At 44.1% G+C, this 25,166-nt stretch overlaps 1 protein-coding gene across 2 annotated transcripts in view; it reads right to left on the bottom strand.

Annotated features, from left to right (window-relative positions):
* CBFA2T2 (CBFA2/RUNX1 partner transcriptional co-repressor 2) overlaps window positions 1–13,281 on the bottom strand; it is a 49,648-nt gene extending 36,367 nt beyond the window's left edge. Inside the window, exon 1 of one of the 2 annotated variants that reach the window (XM_088480653.1) lies at window positions 13,071–13,281. In XM_088480653.1, the coding sequence (XP_088336779.1) occupies window positions 13,071–13,098 (28 nt within the window). In that variant the 5' untranslated portion in view covers window positions 13,099–13,281. The remainder of the gene's footprint in view (window positions 1–13,070) is intronic. The other variant, XM_088480655.1, reaches the window with a different exon arrangement.
* Between the last annotated feature and the right edge of the window lie 11,885 nt (window positions 13,282–25,166).

Genomic DNA, 25,166 nt, shown 5'->3' on the forward strand with positions numbered 1-25,166 from the left:
TTTTGGAGTGTGTAGGAAATACATTGTGGAACTACAAGTGAGAGTCAGGCGAGAGATGCTGAGGAGTGGCTGTAAAGGCGGGTATCCACTACCCGATTAAATGATAACGACATTGTTCAATCGCTCGTTAATAGGGCACAAATCGGGCAAGCAAATGTCGGAAGCGACAAGCGATGCGCGCTCTCACTGGTCGTTTCCAACATCAATCATCGCCCGAACATGCCGGTTAATCTGCCTAGAACGACAGATTGACCATATTCGGGGATGATGGGGTGCCTACCCTGAACGGCTGATCGTTCAGTGTAGGCACTGCAGGGGATGGGGAACGACGGTACGATTACGATGTTGTAATCGTACTGTCTTCCCTGTGTCGGGTAGTGGATGTGCGGCATAAGACTGAAACCAGATAGAAGTTTTATATATTAAGCAGTGAAACGAGTGGAGAAGTTACAAAGTAGCCAATCAGCTTCTACCTATCATTTTATAAAATTAACTTGATAAATGGTACCTCAAACTTATTGGGTTGCTATAGCAACGTCTCTACTCTTTTCACTTTTTGATACATCAGCCCTAAATGCTAATTCAAATGTAACATAGCCATACCCATATTGAGTTGGAGGAGAAATAAAGAAAGTTTATCTTTATAGGAAAGAATTGGTCTTGTGTCCAATTTATTCAGCCAGGTACTGTTGCTTCATTTACTCACACCTCATTTATTGCCCACGCCCTTAAGAGATTTCCAAGGTATGGGCCAAAAGAGTTACAATGGGAGTGTAGTATGCCACAAAATGAGGTTACGCACACAGGGCTGCACTGAGACTAGGAATCAGCCAAGGGCATTTAAAGCAAACAACCCCACCTCTGTGATGGTGTCTCCTCTTGGTTAGTCAAGTGGCTCCCAGCGTCTCCTAGTATGCGCAGCATGATGTATGTCATGATGTCACATCACACCTTACTTCCATTACATCACAGAGTGCTAGGAGGCAGATCTGTCCGGCCAGGCCTCCAAACAGCTCTACCTCTAACTGCCGACCCATCAGACAATTGACCCTTCTGGCATTTTCCAAAAGTGCCAGATGGTCAGGTCAGTCAGTCCCAGCACACACATACAGAATACACAGGCATACATTATATATTTTTTCCCCATGACATTAAAAGGATGTAAATATGATGCTTATAAAAGACCAATGTACTCCTTAAAAAGGAACATCTATGGCACTAACAACATCTATGGCACTAACAAATTTCTGTAACAAAAGGTGTCTCATGCTACTGTTAGATATCTTCAGTGTTACGTTATAAAGTTCCAAAAGTGTACAACAGTTTTTCTTCTTAGTTATACTTTATTTTTACCACTTTAAGCTACTGACAAAACACAGATTGAATTAAAATTCAGCATTTCATATGTACAGTATCCTGCTAAAGGTTCCCATGCCCAGCATACCTATGACCCCTAATTGTCCCCCCCACAGAAAGGAGAAAAAAAAGTGAGGCTTTGCTTGCATTCCACAGAACCAGCCTGCGGCTCCAGGATGTCTGATGGAGATTGTGCTGCTTGGAGCTATTCATTTCACAAGGAAGTCAGCCACCCACCTCTATTACACATCGTTTCATTACTGCACAGCCGCAGGGGCTGGGGGTGGAATCCTACTATACGTGTTCGGTACATGGTGTCAGCATGGACGTATAGCTTGTTTATATATTCTTCTTTTTCTGAAACTTTTTCTGAATGGTCAGAGCCAATTTTGTGCACCAGTTTCCTAGATAAAGGGCCGAGTACCTTGAAAATATGAATGTTTGACCATACAATAGTATAGTCATGCACATATTTGTCGACCCAGGGACCAGCAGACCGAGCAGCCGATTGATAAGCCAACACACACTTACCAATCTGCCGCTCGATGTATCTGCGCAGACATCACAACTGGCAGTCATTTAAATTCGCCTGCCCAGTTGAAATGTCAGTGTAAGCGGGTCCCTGCAACAAGTGTACAGGCGGGTAGCCAGTACACACAGCCAAACATGGAGATATATCTCAAGTTGCATCAGCTGAGCTGCCGGGCAGATGCAACATGTCTGTTCTCAGACAGATCGTCTGTACACACCCACCGATGCACAATGCAATATGTCGTTTGTTGGCCGATTGAACAACATATTGAATACTGTGTGCCCAGCATTAGACAGGATGGAGGGTAGTTACCGGACACATAAATACATACATTTAGCGTTTATTTTTGTAAACATATATTTTTGTTGTTGTTTTACCAGGGCTTCAGCTACTGAAGGAGGCCGTGTAAGGGCATGAATATTTATAGATTGGTGAAATAAAAAAGATGGAAATTCCCTAGTGATAATACTTGGAAACATAAATCTAAGGGGAATATTTTCTAAGCAGTGCATTTACAAAGCCCTCTTTTTTTTTTTTTTTTTACACCATTTTGCCTGCCATATTTAAAAGGGCAATAATAGTAAATGCTAAATCAGGCTTGCTTTGCATTAAGCATCATTGCCCTTTTAAATGTGGCAGGCAAAATCTGTTAAAAAAAAAGGAGTTTTTTTTAATCCACTGCTTACATGCCCCTAAATGCTTATATGTTAGGCAGTTTAAGTAGCTGAACAAATATTCAAGTGATTTGTATGAAGAGAATAAGTCAGCCTGCTAATAGGCGGCATGCTGCAAAGGACTGTGGGAGGGGTTATTAGCAGCACAAAAGCTGCTAGTTTCCAGAAGGAAACGTTTTTTTTCACACAACTGACTGGACTATTAACATATTAATACAGGGCTGGTTTCTATAAGAAAACTCTGCATTGTACTAAAATAAAGCACTGCCCTCACCCAAAATATAACCACACCTCAAGCATTAAAGCCTCTCTACACTTGAAAAAGACTTAAAAACTACACGTAAACTAAAAGGAACTACAGTTAAATATAAGGCACATGGAACAGAAGGTTAGAAATAGGAAAAGTAAAGGATATATAAAGATACTTAACTGCACTATTTGCAGAAACATGATAAGAGTGATAGATGAAGTTAACATCAGAATATCTCCCAGATCAGAGTTTCTCAACCTGTGACACACATACCCCATGGTGCTTCGGAGATACACTTGTTAATTTAATCTAAACATGATATAGTAATGTACTAAGCATAATATTAAAAAGTAAAATACCTGGGATTTCATGGTAAATATTTAGATTTATGTGCTAGGCAAACAATTACAATAAGAAACTACCATGATACAAAAACAAATGTGATTTAGATTACACCGACGTTGGAGGTATAAAGGGGTTAACGGCCAGCCACACATCCCCAGTCTGCGGTACACGGAGACCTGTGCACCTGGTGGGAAGGGACAAAGTGAATCCCAGGTGTAACACAACTACTAAACATCTGCTAGGTCACAATACACACCTGGCAGCTCCCATACCCACGGGCTCTGCATACTGAAGCCACTACTTCATGGAATGACAGCCTGTCAGCAGCTCGCTCTCATGTTAAACAAATAATACATTAGATTTATACATTATTTATTAGGTGCCAAAAAAATAGCTGAACAAACACCCAAATCATTACTAATACCTTGTTAGTTTTGTTTATTTCAGTAATTATTAGAAATTAATCTTGTGTTAAAAGTAATCAATACTATTTTACTATGCTTTGTGTACAGCCGTGGCTAAACTTTTGAGAATTACACAAGTATTGGTTTTCACAAAGTTTGCTGCTTCAGTGTTTTTAGACCTTTTTGTCAGATGTTACTATGGTATAACTGAAGTAAAATTACAAGCATTTCATAAGTGTCAAAGGCTTTTATTGACAATTACATTAAGTTTATGCAAAGAGTCAATATTTGCAGTGTTGACCCTACTTTTTCAAGACCTCTGCAATTCGCCCTGGCATGCTGTCAATCAACGTCTGGGCCACATACTGACTGATGGCCGCCCATTCTTGCCTAATCAATGCTTGGAGTTTGTCAGAATTTGTGGGTTTGTGTTTGTCCACCCACCTCTTGAGGATTGACCACAAGTTCTCAATGGGATTAAGGTCTGGGGAGTTTCCTAGCCATGGCCTCAAAATGTTGGTGTTTTGTTCCCCAAGCCACATCAGGCTGGAAAAGGCATTGTTCATCACCAAACTGTTCTTGGATGGTTGGGAGAAGTTGCTCTTGGAGGATGTTTTGGTACCATTCTTTATTCATGGTTATGTTCTTAGGCAAAATTGTGAGTGAGCCCACTCCCTAGACTGAGAAACAACCCCACACATGAATGGTCTCAGGATGCTTTACTGTTGGCATGACACAGGGTGAAGACTTTTGGAGGATGGCCTGGTGTCAAGAAGGGCAGCAAAGAGCCATTTCGCTCCAGGAAAAACATCAGGGACGGACAGATTTTCTTCAAAAGGTACAGGGATTGTGCTGAGGACTGGGGTAAAATTATTTTCTCTGATGAAATCTGTCCCGTCAGATTGTTTTGCATCTGGAGGAAAAGGCTCTTGTGCTTCTGCACAGGGAATCTACAAGTCTTCCCCTGTGTCATAGCCAACAGTAAAGCATTCTGAGACCATTCATGTGCTGGGATTGCTTCTCAGTCTAGGGAGTGGGCTCACTCACAATTGAGTTTCAGTTATAAAGCCCCCATACATCAGCAAGTGATTGCAGCAATCGTGCAATTTGCAATCGATTGTGTATAAAAAATCTTTCCCTTTTTGATTGCCACAATCAATTGAAAAAGGGAAAGCTCTTTATACACAATCGATTGCAAATTGCACGATTGCTGATGTATGGGGGCCTTTAGAATAGATGTTGCTCTTATGAACCAATCAGATTCTACTTAACATTTAACTAGCACCTTCTAGAAAACAATAGCTAGAATCTAACTGGTTGCTATGGGCAACATCTCTTCTAAAACTCACTCCTACAAACTCTCACTTTAGTAAATTTACCCCTAAGTGTCCTTGTGTGAACTATGCAGAAATCAAATAGAGTAGAAATAATTATATATATATATATATATATATATATATATATATATATTATACACACACACACACACACACATACATACACCCCAAGGTAGCAGGGCTAGAATTTTTAGAAGAAACTAAAGATCTCATGGGTGAAGACATTTTTGTATAAATAAAAGTCTTGAAACTTTGGTGCCAGAGTTAAAACTTGGAAGCTAGACTGTCTGGCTCCAGAGATGCATTGCTAATATGAATCTGCTCTACCATACATTCGTACCTGCACACATATGCATTACACATGTGTATAGCATTAACTATAACCATATGTGCAGATGCTCTCAAACACAAAACAGTTTCATTTGCCTGTAAAAAAAAAAAAAAAAATGTTGCTTCAAGAACAATCTATTTATATGCATACACGTTTTGTCTGTTTTAAAAGCAGCATCTAATCAATGGAGTCTCAGACTTTAATCTATAGCAGCTGCTTTTGGAGACTGGCTGGCTCTGTGAAACCTCACACACCATAACTTAGATTTTTCCTGCAAGGCAGGCCTTACACGTGATAAGTACACAGAGAAACAGGAACTTACTTTGCCTTCACACAATGTTACATTTTCTGCGCCATGTATATTTATTTAACTTTGGTGAGTGTTATAGAAACTTTAAAAGGGCTTATTCCATAAAATGGATGTGCTGTGCTCACATGCGTGGTTAAGCCAAAGTGTGGCCAATCAGATCCTTTTTGTCCGCTTTCTAGTGCCTGTTAGACAATAAGAGCAAAAGTCTGATTGGCTACTATAGAGTACATCACATTTGTGTAGATGCACCATTTTGGTTAAGTCTACCAGTCACCTACATAGAAGTCAGACAGACATTTTTTGCATTTAAACAAGTCACTAGTTGTTGGAAAACAGATAGTCTCAAATATTATGAATATTGGTTCACACCACAAAATGATTCCCGTTACTGTTACATTTTAACTAAGCCACTTAAGGGTTTTATTTATCAAGCAGGGATTTAAAACAACACTTTTACTAAAGGCAAAGCCTGGCTTTTAGTTCGGTTAGATATATGCCAGTCAGATTTTGCAGTTTACAATCCCACCTGCAATATTGTAGAAATGTTGTCAATTTTCATATATAAATTACTTTGTCATCATATGGGATGGTATCCGAAAGCCAAAAGGTGTCAAAAAGTGGTTCAAGTTTACGATCACAATATCAGTGTAAAATGCCAGTCTTTTTAATCCCCAATATGAGTCAGGATTCCCGGTTACGGTCACAGGGCGAGATGTAGTTAAAGGAAAATGCGTCCCAAAATCCAAAAACTGCAGTTTTCGAAATTTAGCCACATTTCCGATAATTATTAACACCGGTATTTGCAGGATAAGTGGCGGGATGTATTGCATCCACGATGAGATCCTTAGTACATCTCATCTTCAATCACTAGAATATAGAACGGTGGCTTAAGGCAAATGCTTCTGCTTAAACAACAGTGTATAGTTTGTATGCTTTCCTAGAAGAAAAGCAGAGATGGAAATTTGATGCATAAATTATGGCCCCAAAAGTTCATCACAGAAATGACCAGATTGACATAAAAAGTTTTTACATTTAATAGGGAGCAGATTACATACATTTTTACTTCACCATAACATTCACTAGAAGTCTAGCGCTCAACTATCTATTTAGAAAAAGAAATGTTTTTATTCAGTAGACTACTAAAAAGGATGATCTAATCTGATTCGCTATGTCTTATTTAATCTACTTTGTCACATGCACATTAGAATTCATAAGTGTTATCATGAAAATAGTATAACTGAAGCTACAGAAGATTAAGAGCATTATTGTCACTGTATTCCACCATTTACACAACTGTTAACTATTTGATATAAACTGGTGAGAAATTATTTATTAGCAGTTTCTTATATAGCGCAGCAAATTCCGTTGCGCTTTACAACTTGAATCAACATTAACATTATACTGGGCTGTAAAAGACATACATACATAAAAGACAAAAGAAATGTAAATACATCCTAAATCCAGAGACAAGATGACAACCCTACTCTACCCAATCCTGTTTTAGGCCGAGTACACATCAGGTGATATATTGGACGATATATTGTTCCAACTCAGTTTGGGGCAATATATCTTCCATAACGCTCAGTGTGTACCCTCAATTGCGCGCTCACCTGCATCATCAGCGACGTCCTCCCATCTGATATGCGCACGTCAGATGGGACGACGACGCCCCATCTGATGTACCCATTGTAGCCGTAAGCTGGGTACACACTAGACGATAGGTCGTCCGATCCCGCATATGGAGCGACATATCAGGTATATCGTCTAGAGTGTACCCATAATATGCACTGTCCCGAGGGCTGCTAACCACATCGCCCGTCATCCCTGCAGTAGGGCCGACGGAGGATGTCGCTAACGATGCTATGCTGCAAAAAGCAGCATGACACGTAGCTCCCCCCTGTTGGACCTGGCAAGTGTGTATGCACTTTCCGCATGCAGCGTCCCGTCTCCGGCGATGTCGTGCTGGGTACACATTGAGTAGTGTGTACCCAGCTTTACTATATAAAGCAGATCTCTAATCTAATACAGATGTGTTCTGATGCAGGCCGACATATTAGAAACAGGTGTAGCTTGTAGAAACCAAGTAAATACTGACAGCATAGGCAGCGGTATCAGTGCTCAACTAGAGACAGCTATACACTGCAATTATCAACCCGCTCACCCGATATTGGCTGAGCGGGCAGATAACTGTACAGTGTATGGCTGTGACTGAGCACCAACTATCACTGTTGGGCATGAGAAATCTTTCCTCATGCCCGAAAGATGCAATAATTGTTGTTCAGATCTCACAGTGGATATACTCACTCCACAGACAGAACAATTATCTGACAGTGTATGGGAGTGTCTGAGGTCTGTCTGATAGGGAGATCTATCCAGTCTATATGGCCAACATAAGATGGCACATTGGCTGTCATTGCTGCCACACAGCGCTGGGGCTCCAGTAGGGTAGGGACTAAAGTGAACAATGAAGTGTTCTCTGTAAAGCGCTGTGCAATATGGTGGGGATATATAAAAGGAAGCAATACACTTCCAATAAGAAAATTAAAAATTGTGCATTCTATGTTGCACAAACATATCTACTCACAGCAGAATCACACACACACACACACACACACACACACTTGTTTTTACCCACAAAAATAACACTTAAAGCAGTGGCTCACAAACTCTGTCCTCAAGGGACACTATGGGCTCGATTCAATTGCCCGCGATGTAAATAGCTATTCTATTCTGCGCGGTGTTTAGTCAGAGAATGCCCGTTCTCGCGACAAAACACCCTGTTTAAGGCAAGAGTACGGGCATTCCCCGACCTAACTTCCCGGCACGATGCTGTTTTCCAGGCGCGATGGGCAGAAAACAGCCTCGCGCCGGGATTTTTGTCGGATTTCAGCTCGCATCCCCGGAGGGGTGCAAGAAGAAATCCTTACTCAGTGTTAGCTGCGCGGTGTATTGAATAGCTCCGGGAGCTGATTCCCGGAGCTATTCACTTCGCGCAGAATAGAATCGAGCCCTAAGGGGTAAATTTACTAAAGTGAGAGTTTTTAGAAGTGAGTTTTAAAGGTGATATTGCCCATAGCAACCAATCAGATTCTACTTAACATTTAACTAGCACCTTCTAGAAGATAATAGGTAGAATCTGATTGGTTGCTATGGACAACATCACCTTTAAAACTCACTTCTAAAAACTTGCACTTTAGTAAATATACCCCTAATAGTCCAAGTTTAAGGATATTCATTACTGAGCACAGACGGTTAAGTCAAAATTAATAAGGTACTAATTAAGGGCCTGATTCAGAGCCGGATGCTCTGACAAGAGCGCTCGCTCTGAATCAGTGCCCTCCTACCTAAAATTGGAGCGGCCTCCTGGCCGCTCTCATAGCTGTGGGTGACCACCCACAGCTTATGCGAGTAGCCAAAAAGATGGTCGCGATGGTCAAGACCATTGGGCTTGCGACGAGACCCTGCGGTAGGGTCTCGCTGCCGCAAGCCCAGGAGTGCTTTTGGCTCTATCAGAGCCAAAAGCACTCCCACTGACATCACTAGCAGGTCTGAATCAGGCCCTAAGTCACCTGTGCTCAAGCCAGTGGATGGCACACTGATGTAAGCTGGTCTCGGGCAGGGTTTGCTGTTGAGCAGCAGCAGTCTCAGCTCTCTCCCTGTCTTGATGTGCTGCCCACCATGCTCAGCTGCTAGTGCCAACAGAGATAGTAGGCAGGAGGGAAGTGTCGTTCCACCCCCCCTTAGATCCACCACTGGCTCAAGCATGGATAACTTAAGGGTGCACTGAGGACAGGGGGAATTGTATTAAAGCTTGGAGAGAGATAAAGGGGCCTATTCATCATGTGCGCCGGATGGTATCCACCTCGCTGCAGATATCCACCTCTTCTGTGCGGAGACAACTAGTCTGAAAAGCAGCCGTCCCTGTGATCAGTAACCCGTGAATGGCTTCTGCACGTGTGTGACCTGAGCTCACGCATTCGCAGCGCCACTGGTCACGCAGTGAGGAGGAAGCGGGGCTCCGAGAACAAGCGACATATGAAGATGGCATTTGTTCTCGCAGGCAAACTCCGAAAACTTTACTGAACCCCTGAAGATGAATGGCCATGATGAATTTAATTTATTTATTAACAGTTTCTTATATAGCGCAGCATATTCCGTTGCGCTTTACAATTGTAAACATTAAGGCCGGGATGTACTAAAGGGAAAATGCCGTAAAAACCCCGAAAACAGGGCGTTTACCGCATTTCCATATGTACTAAGGCCCGGACACACTTTTATCGGTGCATAGGGTAAAGCCAGAAAAACCTGGCGTTACCCTATAGAAGCCTATGGTCTTCTAACCACAGCTTGCTCCCGCCGGTTCGCCGCTGCCTTGCCGCCCCGCCGTCGCCCAACGCTAGCTCCCACTCATCTGCTGTCCAGGGTCGCCAGCCTGCGTTCCTCCTGGGTCCTCCGTATCATCCTTCTCCTAAGCTTCTTCCGGGTGCAGGGAGGAGGAGGAGCCCGGGGCTTCCTGCACAGGTTACCAGCAGAAAGCTCCCGGGGCTCGTAGGGGGCGGGGTCCCACGAAGACCCCATCACCCGCATCTGGTACTTCGCAAAGGGCAGCTCTTATCACAAGAGCTGTCCTTTGCGATACTAATCGCATATGTTAGTACATATGCGATTAGTAAGGTTGCGGTGACTGGCCTAAAGGTCACCGCAACCTTAGTACATCCCGGCCTAATAGAACAAAACTGGGTAATAACACACAGATATACAGGTAGGAAGGCCCTGCTCGCAAGCTTACAATCTATAGGGAGAATGGACCCCAAAGTACCTACCAACCAGTTCCTGTCATTTTACAGGCTGTATTCAAAAAATGACAGTTTTGCGAGCTTTATACTGGTTTGAAAATGGACTCATTCCAAAATGGAAGTGCAGACATTAATTGGAGAGGGATGCGGTCTATATACCGGCATGCGGGATGCCAGCGCTGAAAACGTAACACCTGTCAGATTACCGATGCTACCATCCCAAAGGTAAGTTAGGGGGAAGATGGAGGGTTAGGGTTAGGCACTGGGAGGCGGAGCTATTCTAACCCCGTTGGAAAGCCGGCGTCGGGATTTTGACCGCCAGGATCTCGAGTGCCGGTATCCCATACCCGACCCATTGGAGACACCATAATTTTTTCAAGATATTTCGTTGTGATTTAACTACTGTAAAAGTAAACTCTGAAACACTTATAGGTGGATTTTATTAACCCTTTAACTTAGTCCGAGTTAGAAAGTATGAATGGTGGAGAAAGTTTTGTAAACTAAATTCAGTAGCAAAGTGTTTTACTATTATTATTTTATTTTTTACCTGATGACCCAAGTGTAAATGGATAAATAAGGCTGCAGGTAATACATACAGCTACCTAGGAGGAGCAAAATATGCTATAAAAGGTACAGTACCTTTTGCCCTATGTAAAGTGACTTCAGAAAGTATACCACACAAACATCAATTTATATGATACATTTAATGAATTATATCTAACGAAGGGAGATGATAAAGGGGCCTATAGATTATTGCCCGTATACTACGGCAATAAAAAATGATTTATTGGGTGCATGTATTAATAATCTCTTTCAGGGACAAAGGCTCCAATAACAGTACATGCCTACAATAAAAGAAAAAAATAAGCGAAAGCTACCACTAGAATTTTACTTCTGACTCAGACCTATCTTTCTGAATACGCATTCATTATACAGCGCACCAGAGAGGGATCCGAAGAATACTCAAGAGGGTGTCAGCTATCGGGCTAAACCTGTCTGGTACATGTCACAATTTTGCTGTCTCTATATAATCTATGGGGACTGATTTTGCAATAAAAAAAAAAATATAAGATATCTGTTGTGGTGCCATCTTAATACATTGAGGGGATACTATTAATAAAGAAATCATCAGAAAACGGCTGATTTCTGAGGATTTTATGCTTAATACACGTCTCAAAGTGTGATAATAATTACTCTGTGCTCTGAGGCAGTGTTGAATCAGTTGCTGATGAAAAGTTTATACAGTGCAGCATGGAAGCCACGATCTGAAACATACAGTACACATCCTGAACTACCAAAAAAGGATAGTTTGTGCTGGATTGTATACACTAAGCGCATACATAATATATGGAAATAAACAGACCACCATGTGGAGACATAATATTTACAGAGTAGAGGGTGGACTATTAATAAAAAAATATAGGTACATGTGTACTTTACAGACTCTCATTGCAAAGAGAACCCAATGAATGTTTTAAATGGTACGTGTACTTTACATACACAAGTACCAAAAGTTGTCCCCACCTAAAGAAGAAAGTTGTCCACTCGCCCCACTTCGGGCTCGGTAACTCGCTACGCTCGCCACAAGGTTATATTATATTCCCCCTCTATGACCACTTGGATGGTAGAGAATAACGCTGGACACTGGCTGAGGATGTCAGGGTCCTCTCCGTGAAGGGGATTTAAACATTACCATGATTAATAATAATAATAATAATAATAATAATAATAATAATGAGTGAGGACCTTGACGTCATTAGCCAGTGTCCAGCGTCATTCCCTACCATCCAAGTGGGTATAGAGGGGGAACATAACCTTGTGGCAAGCGTAGCGAGCCACCGAACCTGAAGCGTGGTGAGCGCAGCGAGCCACCGAGCCCGAAGCGTGGTGAGAGCAGCGAGCCCGCGAGGGGACAACTTTCTTCTTTAGGTGGGGACAACTTTCGGTACTTGTGTACGTAAAGTACACAAGTACCAATTAAAACATTCATTGGGTTCTCTCTGCAATGAGTCCATAAAGTACACAAGTACGAAAATATAACCAGATTATAAATTCTGCACAACCTAGATTCCCACGTATGGACCTGTGGCAATTTATGATGGAGTGGGTCCATCCAAACAAGTATATTGCCCAAGGCCCCATGGGAAGTACATTAGGCGCTTTGATTATGTACATATTGTTACTGCCAGAACTTCTGCAGCAATCCGCACCTCCTTGCAGCCAGGTTTCACACACTACCCGTTATTACTATAAAGCAACTAATCACCCAGGAACTCTTGATCAATCATCAAATGTCATCAGCTGGCCACTGACCACAGCCTGGAACCAGCACAGACTGAGGACATAATGGTCAGATCTCGGTAGTAGGCCAGCAGCAGGACATGTATGAGTATGCAGAACATTACCAGAATCAGAAAATCCATGTATTACACAGTGACACATAAACAATAATAATCACACAACAGACAGGCTTATAGCACTAACAGCTACAGAAAACTTTTACAACTGGTACTGATGATGTGCTGACTGTGGGCTGAAGACCAATGTGTTAACCCATCAACCACCACACAAACAAAAACACAGATCTAATAACTGTTACCAGCTTACTGCTGTAGTGTAAAGGCCCATCCAGTAACATCGCGCAAGAAGACATTATCAGCAATGAAGGGGTGGCCATGACCTCCCCTCCCACAAGTAAAAATAAATAAAGGAGATCAAGAAATAAAAATACTTACAGTGAAAAGATCCCGGTATCCCAACCATCCTGTATGATACTGTCTGTGGTAGCACGCTGTAATAAGTCCGTACAATGCTGCTGCCTCGCCTCGCTGTTGCTCTGTTTTACTTAAAAGGCCTTTGGAGTGGAGAAGCCGGAGGAGACTGGGAGAGGGGGCAGGGAAGGAGACAGGAGGGAGTGAAGGAGGAGAAGCCCAGGCCTCCGTCCTCCTCCCCCTCCCCCTCCCCTCTCATAGATGCAATCTCATTCTATTACAAACCTAGTGCAGCCCATATACACTACACAGAAGCAGTACGAATATATAATAGTAGCAAAATAAATACTGACATATAAACAGATAGTATAGCTTAAGCGGCCCATACACGGTGCGATAAAGCAGCCGATCCGACGGATTGGTACGATTTGGCTGCTATATCGCACCGTGTATGGGCATGATATCGGACAGGGCGCGCACACGTGTGGATGTACATCGCACCCCCAGATTTTACTGCAGGTTCAGTCAATCAGGGGATGCGATGTGTGATCCTATGCAGCGCTATGGGGGTGGGGGGAGCCAGGCTATTGATTGGTAGGCCATCCTATCACAGGACCGCCTGATATGTTGGATCCCCCGTCGTGTCGGCTGGTGCATATCGCACCGTGTATGGCCGACTCTGATTTTGTGTAAAATAAGCCTTGGAGTTACATTGCAGCTTAAGCTTGTGTCTAGCTCTTGCCTATATATATATTCTGATGTGCCAAGAGTAATGCCACATACACACTAGACAAGTATCCACACTAAATTAGCAAACACACTCAGAAAAGCTTGATCCACACTAAAAGAGCACACACACACTCCCAGAAAAGCCACATCCACACTAACTTAGCATACACTCCCAGAAAAGCTTCATCCACACTAATACCCCTTTTACAGCGACTGAAAAATACCGGGTTGATGCACGTGAACGCACATCAAGCCGGGATTTTAGTAGGTGTAAATGGATCAACCCGGGTCCAGTGACCCGGGGATCCGACCCGGCTAGCTTGCAGGGTTGAGCAAGGGTCATTCCCGTGTCACCCTGCAGTGTAAACGGCGCGGCCCAGGTCACGATGACCCGGGTCGCGCCACATGCCGCCTGATTGGCCGGCTTCAGTGGCGCTTGGAGATGACATCATCTCCAAGCGTCCACTGCCGGGCCGACCATAGCGGAGCAGCGCACCCCACCCGCCCTTCCTGCCTCCGGACCGCTGCGGAGTAAGGTAAGTAGGTCTCGGAGGTGGAGGGAGGGGAAGAAGCGCCACTTACCTGCGCCGGAGAGCCAGGTCAGTGCTGACTCGGGTCCGGTGTGAACAGTGCCGACACGGCGTGCCACAATGTAAAAGGGGGGCTGTCCCGGGTCTGATCCGGGTTGGAGACGTGTTCCAAATCCCAGGTCAGACCCGGGACTCTGGTGTAAAAGCGGTATAAATTAGCACACACCAGACTCTCCAACATGACCCGTTCCATTAGGTACAAAATGAACTGCTCCTGGACTTCCCTTAATGTATGATTGCAGCCACCTGTGGGGAAATACCCATCTCATCAATTACCTAGCTCAACACAGGTGACTGCATTCATAAATTAGGTGGGAAGTCCAGGAGTAGAGTGTTTGGTACCTAATGGAAGGGGTCATGTTGGAGGGTTGAACACACACCAGAGTTGCCTACCTTTTCAGATCTCTTCCCGGGAGAAACCTGGGTAAGAGAAGCAGGAGGGGGGTGATGGGGGCGGGGCCTGATGATTCGCGTCATTAAGCCCCGCCCCCTCGCGGTAAAACTGCCGCGATAGGCTAGAATTTGCATAGGGGCAGGGCCAACTGACATGATTCATGTAGAATCATGTTTTAAGCCCTGCCCCCTACACGGAGACCCACGATCGCCACGGGTATTCTCCTCATTCTGCCCACTTCACCAGGAAGTGGGCAGAATGCGGGAGAAATGCCTACCCTTCCGGGGGTGCGGGGGGTTACCCGAAAAATCGGGAGCCTCCCGCGAAAACTGGGAGGGTAGGCATGTATGACACACACCCAGAAAAGCTGCATTCACACTAAATTAGCGCACACACCCAGAAAAGCCGGATCCACACTAAATTAGCACACACTCCCAGAGAAGCCTGATCCACACTAAATTAGCACACACACCCAGAAAAGCAGCATCCACACTTGGCAAACACACAGAGAAAAGCCGGATCCACACTAAATTAGCACACACTCAGAGAAGCCTGATCCACACTAGATTAGCACACACTCCCAGAAAATCCAGATCCGTACTAGTTCTTGTAAAGTTATATATAAGTGTTCAAACTGATTTATTAAATGTTTTATATGATTCATCTAAAAGGCTTCCTTTAGTTGTAGGAAAGTTTCTATAAACAACTGTGGGACATTAATTAATGAATGATGGTATGGCTTTAAAAGAAGACCAGGAAGGGATATCCTCTATCTTGAAAAAACTCATGGACAAGAGCGAAACGTGTTGATCAGGAATATTGTCCATCATCCTCTTGCTGTATACAGAACAACAGATCAGATACGGAAGCTCCCAATTGTATTGTGCTCCTTTACAATCTTTATGGAGACGGATCTGGTGCAAAGGTAACCAACCAGAGACTCCAGCTAGCACAGCATGCTACACACACCTCCCCACTCTTGGTGACCGGAGGCGGAGTGATAGACCTGGCGCACAAACAGCCAGCCAGAGCGAGGGTCAGAGACTCCAGCCAGCACAGTGTTCTACATATCCCCTGATCGTGTTGACTGGAGGCAGAAAGTATATCTAGGGGTATATTTATCAAAATTCGATTTTACTTTCATTTTGATGTGCGATTTAGCTCACCTAAAACCGAATCAAATCGAAAGTTCAAATCCCTCTTCAAAACCCTCATTTACTAACATTCGATTTTAGAAGCATTTTTTAAATCGAATTTGATTTAGTTTGGTTTTGAACAGTGATTTGCTGTTCGATTTGGCATGTTCATGTACAAATCGAACGCAAATCCCACTTCAAAATGAACTGCAAGTCCTCGACTGAACAGAACTGCTTCATGCTTTCACTTTCAGCATGAGCAATTCGTTTTCACACAGATACATGCACACATCAGTGAGATGCATGCATGTATCTGACTGTAACGGGATTAGAAACAGTTAACTTTTTAGAAAAAATTACGTGGGGTCCCCCCCTAAAACAGAACCAGCCCCGGACTTTTCATAGCCAGTCCTGGTTGTCTAAGTACAGGGGGAAAATTGTGAGGGTTCCCCTGTACTTAGCACAACCAGCACTGGGCTCTGACCCAGTCCTGGTTCTGGAATTACAAGGGAAAAAAATTGCGTAGGGTCCCCCTGTAATCTCCAGAACCAGCACTGGACCCTTCCTAGCGGGGGGCTGATTCCACAGCCAGGGGAGCCCTATCACCGGGCCCTCCAGCCGCAGCATCAGCCATGTCAGCTAGTCATCCTTAAATAAAGGGGTCCCCCTCTCCAGGACACCCCTAGCCTAGGCTGATAGCCTGGGGCTATCCCCGCCACCCCTGGGCGGTCGGTGGTGGGTTGATAGTGTAGGTGTAGTGTATAAAAAAGCAGATTAAAAACATTGGGAAAAATTGTCGGGTTCTAAACCTCGGCGGTTTGGTGGCGGTTTGACGGCCAGTTCTAAACCCCGGGGTTTGGCAGCGGTTTCTAAATGACAGCCCTGTTCTATTCTATTCTAAAATTTGTTTTGACAATGGTTTTGCAGGGGTTTTGGCCTTTTTAAATCTGCGGATAGCAAAACTGCCGCCAAACCGCCATCAAACCGCCGGGGATTAGAACCCGCCGCTTAGTAAATTTTGCCCATTGTCTTTACAGTAGAACTGCAGGTCCCGGCAAGCTTCCCCCGCATGCTGGTACTTGGACCAGCATTCGAGTACCATTATTCGAGGTAGCTGTAGTTCCACTGCAAAAGCAATATTAAAAAAACACAGGACACACACACCGTACACAGTATAAGTTTCTTAATCATACATGCACTTACACATGTACACTCACATGTACTCATACTCACCTATGTATCCCTGTAGCATTGGTCCCCTTGACCAGTAAATTATCCATAGGGTACCTGTGGAAAAAAAAAACACTCACCTTCTCCTATGAGTGGCTCGACCCTCTTCAGTCCAAAGTAGGGATCCATGGTCTTCTTAAAATAAAAAAACGAATAAAACCGAGCCACGCAACAGATAACAACCACAGTGGTTGTTATCTCCCGCATAAAGAGCTCAGACGTGGCTCTACCCATTGTAGAGCCGTATCTGAGCATTCATTGGCTATGAGAGGTCAGCCCCCGCCTCTCTCAGCCAATGAACGGCTCCCTCCATTGCAGTCAATGGAGAGCCGCAGGTTAACTAAAGTTTATTTTGCAATGGTTTTGCCAATGGTTTTACCATCAATGGAAAAGTGGAACCCAATGTTTGTTTGTTTTTACTGTTCCCGGACCACTAAGCTCCGCCCCTGGTTTTATTGGGCCACGGCCCGCCATGCACCCGGCCATGGTGACCATCGAGTGGTACAAGCCATCGATGTTACACTATAGATGGTTAACACTGATGGCACCATCGATGGTGCCCACTGATAGAAAACCACCAATGGCCATCCCTACCCATTTCTCTGGAATCACAGTATACTAGGGATGGCCATTGACCATCGATAGTTAGCAATCATCAATGGTTAACTGACGATGGTTGATGGTTTTACCATTGATGGCAGAGAGCCAATGGTTCTCCACCATCAATTGACGAGTGGGAGCCGATGTCTATTTTTTTTTCCTTTACGGGACAGAGCTTAGCACCACCCAACCACCGGCGCCCACTAAGCCCCGCCCCCATTTTTGATGGCTTGCAGCCCGTCATGCCACCAGCAGCGATGGCCACTGAGGGGAGCAAACCATCAATGGTTCACCATAGATGATTTTTGTGCCATCGATAGTAATCACTGATGGACCCTTTGATGACAACCATTGATTGCCTATGCCTGATGGCAAGCACTGATGCCAACCCATCAGTGGCAGCACCTGATGTTAACAAAACATTGGTGGTGCAAACCCGATGGTCACGCTCTGCACATGTGCAAAGCCCAACCATAGATGACTGCAGTCTTTAATGCTTTTCTAATGATGGTTCAAAACCATTGGCCATCTAATGTATAGCCATCAATGGCCATCAATACAGTAAACCACAAATTTTCTATTTTTATGGCATACTGTTTAAATATTTTTTTTATAAAATCGTGTTGGATACGTTTAAATAGATCTTCTTAACCGAATTCAATCCTAACATAAACGACAATTTCTGAGCCTTTTTTCGAAAAAATATTAGCCAATTAAGTGGTTAAGGGAAGATTTATTAAAGCTTGGAGAAAGATTACGTGGAAAAAGATAAATGGCCTGATTCAGACCCGGACGTAAGCATCCGTTCACTCGTATAATGTCGATGTTTTGCTACCGCGCATGCATCCGGTCCGTTATGCGCATATGCGGCCGTATCTTTGCAATCACTTTTCGATTGCTTGAATGGACCTCGAGCAGGAAGTGACTTCTGAAATTTGATTGACAGAATGTGCCGTTTGTGGGTGGTAACAGGGAAGGTGTTTGTAAACGGGGGAGTGGTGGTGTGGACACAGGTGTGTCAAAACGGCATTTAATGGGCGTCCATAATTACAAAGACGCGTCATTGTACACGTCACCTAGCTTGATTTTTGACTGAAGTACTCGCAGAACTTGTGGGCGCCTAGGGCTACCTTAAGCCTTGCGAGGGCTTCCAATGGCTCTCAATGTTATCGATGGTCTTATACACTTCCTGGAGTTGACGTGTTCTGCGAGAGTAGAGGGGGCGGTATTAAGCTAGTTTGCGATCGCTTCGTCGCCGCTCGCAAATACAAAAAGGGCGTCCTTGAGCCTTGCATTGCGATCAGGGATTTTACCTGGCTGGCCCCTTTTTGCATGCGAGCGAGCGCCTCTAGCGAGAGGGTCTGAATCAGGACCAAAGTACCAACCTATCAGCTCTTAACTGTACAATTTGGCCTCAGTTTACCATTAAAATGATTTCCTTACCAAAAATGCGTACCACTCAGATATTGAAGTTGCAAGTTAGACAACACTTTATACATAGCCCTGACAGGAGGCAAACTACAATGCTCAAGCCCCTTGCAGAAAGATTGGACCAGTCACATTTTTCCCATAAGGAAACAAGATGGGTCCTTCGTTAAATGTAAAAGCTTTAAATCGGTTCCTGAAACCCAAAAGGTTCCACATGGAAGGCTTGCAACAAGTACCATTTCTACTTCAGCAGAATGGTTATTGTGTGAGAAATGATCAAAAAGGTGCTTTACTTTCTATATCAATCCTTCCAAACCACAGAAGGCTACGAAGGTTTGGATGGAAAGGTCATCTATATAAGTGGACAGTAATGGTATTTGGCCTCTCATACACCTCTTATACCTTCACAAGGGCAATGAAAGGGGATGTAGTTATGTGACAATCCCGACAGCAGAATGCCGCCTAGGGATTTATGATAGGCGTAAATGCCGATGCCTAGCACAATCCCGACGCAGGAATCCAGGACGATGTGAGGTAAGTCCGGGGCATAAGTCCTGTTAGCCGCGAGGGGGGGGAGGGTTAGGTCTAGGATAGCTAGCGGGGTTAGTGTTAGGAACCCCCAGGGAGAGGTTAGGGTTAGGTACCCCCCCCAGGAGGGTTAGGTTTAGGGATCGGTAAGGGGGGATTAGGGTTAGGCGCCCCTGGGGGGAGGTTGGGGTTAGGCACTTGCACTCAGACGTCTGTAGCGCAGTCTGTTGGGTTACACAGTAATCGCTGGGGCTCTCACTGTTAATGATGCAGGAAGGTGTAGTCAGTTAACTGGATCTTACTAACCTCCATGAAGGTGTTTGCTTTGCCCCTTAAGCTGGCAGGACCTGCCCAATTGTTCCTCCCTCTCGGAGCTGATTATATGGTAAAATGTGCCCTTGCTAGGTATTGCTCAGTGCTCACCAGCGGCTGTACTGAAGAAGGGAGTACCTCTCTGCCCACCTCAACTGGGAGTGAAGAAGCTGCTTGCCGAACACTGCTGCTGTCTGAGAGCTGCTCTGCCGATCTCTGGTCACTCTAACAGCCTCAGTCTCACCCCGATGATCTTCAGTCACCGGGAACACCGCTCTGTCTCAGGTAAGTGTGCTGCGTCTCACCACTCTCCTCACTCTCTCCTCAGTCAGCACTACAGTTAGGGAGTCTGTGGCAGTTCAACTGTCCTCTCTGCTGCACCTGCCAGCTCCTGCTCATCGGACCAATGCGCAGAATGCCAGGCATCCAGAAAGTTCTATCACTGCAAATCGCATCCTAGCAAGAGTCGTATGGTGCTGGCCACTGAAGTGGGTCGGCAAAAAATTGTCCATTGCCCCAAAACAATTAGCATAAGTGCAGAGTCTAATATTTGACATTAACAGGACACAGTACCTTTTAATACAATAAATGAAATGGGCCACTTCCCCATGCTCTTCACTGCTTGATACATAAACCCCAATATTGCAATAAACAGAAACTCATTTGAAAGAGTTGTTACTGCTCTTCAAAATAAGGGGCTTGTTGTCTGGGGGCTGAGAAAGAAAATATGGGCCTGATTCAGAGCTGTACGCTATTGCCCTCGCAGCTGCAAATTTGTACACAGCGCTGTGTGAAAATATGCAAATGTCGCAGCCACCAGGATTTGTATTGATACGCCCACTGGCGACTTTGCAAATCCAAGTGACTGCGTACAAAGACGCAGCATCGGTGACAATCGAACTTCTGAGTGACAGTATGGTAGCGCAGAATGGTAGCCAGAACTGAGACACCAGAGCCATTTTGGCTGCGTATGGGATCTCAGTCGCAGGTAGAGACATGCCATCATTTGAGTTGCCATCTCCCCGCTGCCGCCCATAATCGGTCCCTGCCTGTCAATCACCTTGTGAATAAATCCTCACTGCGAGCGACTCTGATAATGAAACTTGATGCATGCAAAGTGCGACTCAGGCGCTTGTGCAGATTATGGATAATCGCTCAAACTGCTTAAACATTGGCATTGCTTCCATCTCTGAATCAGGCCTATGTTAGGGGCACTCTTAATTATATTACCTGTGATGTTGGGCTCTCTATAAATGTGGACACAGAGCAAATGCCTCCCTTTGCCCTTTCATTAAAGTGCCCCTTGGTTCACCCCTTATAAGAGATATAACAAGTGTTATTATTCTATTTTCCATTGACAATTCCAAGCGCTAAGGGGCCTACTTATCATGAAACATTTGTGGCACATCCCCCCCACCACCACCACTACCCAAAAAGAAGGAAAAAAAAAGTTTTCAAGGTATACCAGCAAATATTCATTATCCTCCAGATGTATCTATTGCAGTCCCTCAATTTCCGACAGCAGCCGCGACCCCCTTCGGTTTTTATGGGGGTTGTGAAACTGTCAGGTTTACCTTCGCATTACAGACTTTAGCCCCCACAGCTAACGCCATCTGGAGATAGGCTTCAGGATACACTTTGCAAAATTTACCAGGAGAGGGTTCCTCAGCAATGGCCGCCGCACATGCGTTATCAGTAGATCACTCATGCGCAACAGTCCGGGTAGAGGGGTGAAGAGATCGCTGTAGCGGTCACTTCACTCCGAGCACATCGCAATGTTGGGCTCCTTTTGGAGCCCATGTCCCTGCATGTGCTATTTAATACATTCTGGAAGTTTTAGCACATACTGTAATGTGATTTTGGGTGCCAATATCACCCGCAGATCGCATCGAGTATGCGATTATTGATAAATGGGCCCCTAAGTAACATCTGCAATGTAGGGCATGACTGTCCAATGACAGTGATGTTTTCTCTGCAGTGTAAACATCCATTCCAAGTCTGTGTTTGCACACGTGGGTTTTACTTGCCGGAGAAATGCTCTTTGCTGGCTGTCACATTGCATGTTTATCATTATCTGGTGTCAGAATGGCAGGTGGCAGGCTGAAGGCCACTTTACTGTTTGTAAGAGGAGTGTGTCTTTTATTAACAAGCAGCTGATTTACATGACAGTACACTGTGTCCAAATGAAGGTATACCCTTTGGGTTTGTTCATGCTGTCCCTTTTGTTGTGTCTCAGATATCTGGCATTGAATATGAGCCAAAATTATATTTGCAACAATGGTTTCCACTACTAAAATATTTTCATAAAAGATTAAAAAAACATGGCACCACATACAGCATCCAAGTAAAATATAACCAAGCACTACAGGACCAATTCTGAAAACTGGTACAAAGGGAAAAAAATGTAGTGTAAATGATTTTTCTAAAACATGCTAGACAGTTAAAAACTAAACTATATGAAGAATGAGATAATATCACTACTACAATAGAGACACCATAATGAGTAATTGAATGCATACAAATATTCCTTTTACAGTGTTGGGGATGATTATCTACGTTTTCTTTGCATTACGAGAGAAGAAGAGATCATCATCCACAGCGCTGTAAGAGCAATAATTGTATGTATTCGGTTAGAAATTAAAGGTGATTGGTTGTTATAGGCAACACAACTTTTGATTGCACTAGTTTTTATAAATGCCCCGACAAAGCTCTACAGGCATGGTAGAATGAGTCGCTTCCTAGTAATCGTCTATCATGACGTGTCTGACAGATCATGTGATTATTCTTATGTATATTATTTTTGTCATTATACCAATCATTATTATTATAGTTACACATATTTTACAGCAGGGTCCTATTCATTAATAATCCAGAAGGCACCAATGAAGCATCTGATTTGACACAATTGCCGATGGCAAATCCAAATCTACCAGTGGAATTCAGTATTGCTCCGGTGTCAGGACAGCTGCTCTGAAAAGCATTTGCCCAGCAATCCCTAACATTAACAATTTCAGTGCTATTAGAAGGGGCAAAAGTTCACAGTTCTGGGTTCTATTCCGGCAGTGTTATTTTGGGTCACACATTCACAATGTGAGGTCGGCAGGAGTCAGAGGGATCTGGATGAAGCCCTTTTTGCAATCTGGATCACCTACCTATAGGAAGGAGTGGGTATCAGTAGGCTGAAGATGGCCCCCCGCTCACAGCTCCCATTCCCACTAATCAGTGACATCATAAGAGCATCTCACCTGAGGATGGTGCTGTCCCCTTTCATGGCTTTGGGATAGCCGGCATGGCAGCTCCAGACCGGCATCCCTAATACAACAAAAAAGAGCTACCAGAGATATAGAGCGAGTAGCCACCTCCATTACACAGTTACATATTTCTGTAATATCAAATAATGCGATTTGTTAAAAAGTCGGCATGCTAGGTGACAGCAATATATGAAATGTAAACTTGCAGAATTTATCTATGAGACAATGCATTAGCAAATAATACTACAAAGCACAAATGTATTGTGTAGGTTATAACAACCATCAGATTTTTTAGTCTTAGTTTATGTCAAAACATAAAAGAATAATAACAATGGAAGAGATTGTAACTAAATATATGTATCCCTTGGGCAATTCAACATATCACTTGGATCTTTATACAGTATGTTCATAAAATATTGATTGCTGTTAAATATGAATTGTAATAGAGTAAAACTAAATAATTCAGCATATTCTTTCCCAGTGTGTAAAAGGGATGGTTTCCACTATTCTGGTGCTCAAACTAGGTTATAAACAACACATTTTTTAGAATAACAAGTGTAGTAGAAGGGAAGGCAAGGGGCAAAAACATAACTATCATAATAGCAGGGGTGCTATAGGGTCAACACATTCAGACAAAATGACAGCCTAATCACATACCTCCCATCATATCAAAAAGCAATATTAGGAAAATATATCACGCCCAGGGTTGGACTGGCCCACAGGGGTATAGGGGGAATTCCCGGTGGGCTCCACTGCCTGTGGGCCCACCCCCTCTAGGTGTAAGGTTTCAGACCCCAAATTATAAATTGTTACACTATTAGACAGTCAGTTACCTGGTGGAGCAGGACCACTGATTAACAAGGGGGCTTGGTTCACTTCTATAGAATCTACACCAAGATTTGCCTAATGGTTAGCCAACTGTCTGTGGTGGCAGGCCACACCCCCTCTGGTGAATGACCACTCCCCTTAAGCATGGGCCCTTACCACTAATTATCCCGGTGGGCCCCTCATGCACCAGTCCGACACTGATCACGCCCACACATTTGATCTGACCAAATGCTTTCTGACAAACCCCACATACATGTTTGCAAAGCCATGTCTATATACACCAACACCTCTTGTGCTAGTATTAGGCTTATTTGGTGGTATGCAAAAATTATAGTTTAAATTGCTTTTGGATTAAATGCAGCATTTGAAAGATTGTCAAAATTTATCACACAAAACAATACATATGTAGAGAAAAAACAGCAAGGAAATACATTGCTCTGTGTCCATTTTGTCTGTGCTTGCACTTGTGTTTATGGCTTCAACCATACCTCCCAACATGACCCATTCCAGGTGGGACAAAATGTTCTGTTCCTGGACTTCTCTCTTAATTGCCATTACCTGTGTTGAACTAATAATTCATAAGAAAGGTATAAATTAAGAGGGAAGTCCAGGGACAGAGCATTTTGTTCCTCCTGGAATGGGTCATGTTGGGAGGTAGGCTTTAACTGGCTTATGTTTGCCTGATAGAAGGTGACATACTAGGTGACACACTAAGGTGGTGGAGGCTGAACCTTCAGGGACCCCTCACAGAGCCTGATTCAGAGCCGCTCGTAAGCGGCCGCTCGTTCACTCCGAGCGATGTTCGCACATCTGCGCATGCGTCGTAATGCGCATGCGCCAACCAGTCAGTGCGGTCGGAAATGGAGCGCTCGCAAAATAGCGAGTGCCTGCTAATTTGAGTGACAGGATGAGGCGTTTGTGGGTGGTAAAAGGGGAGTGGTGATCCGAACGCAGGCGTGCCAAATGGTCAAAATGGGCGTTTTAAGGGTGTGCATAATTAACAAAGCAGCGTCATCGACCACGTCACTTGGTTGTTTCTTAGCCTGAACTGTTCGCATGATTGCGGTAGGATAAACCTACCACAAGCACTGCGA

Source organism: Taudactylus pleione, unplaced genomic scaffold, assembly GCF_031769625.1.
Source record: "Taudactylus pleione unplaced genomic scaffold, aTauple2 ptg000256l, whole genome shotgun sequence".
NCBI classification, from domain to species: domain Eukaryota; kingdom Metazoa; phylum Chordata; class Amphibia; order Anura; family Myobatrachidae; genus Taudactylus; species Taudactylus pleione.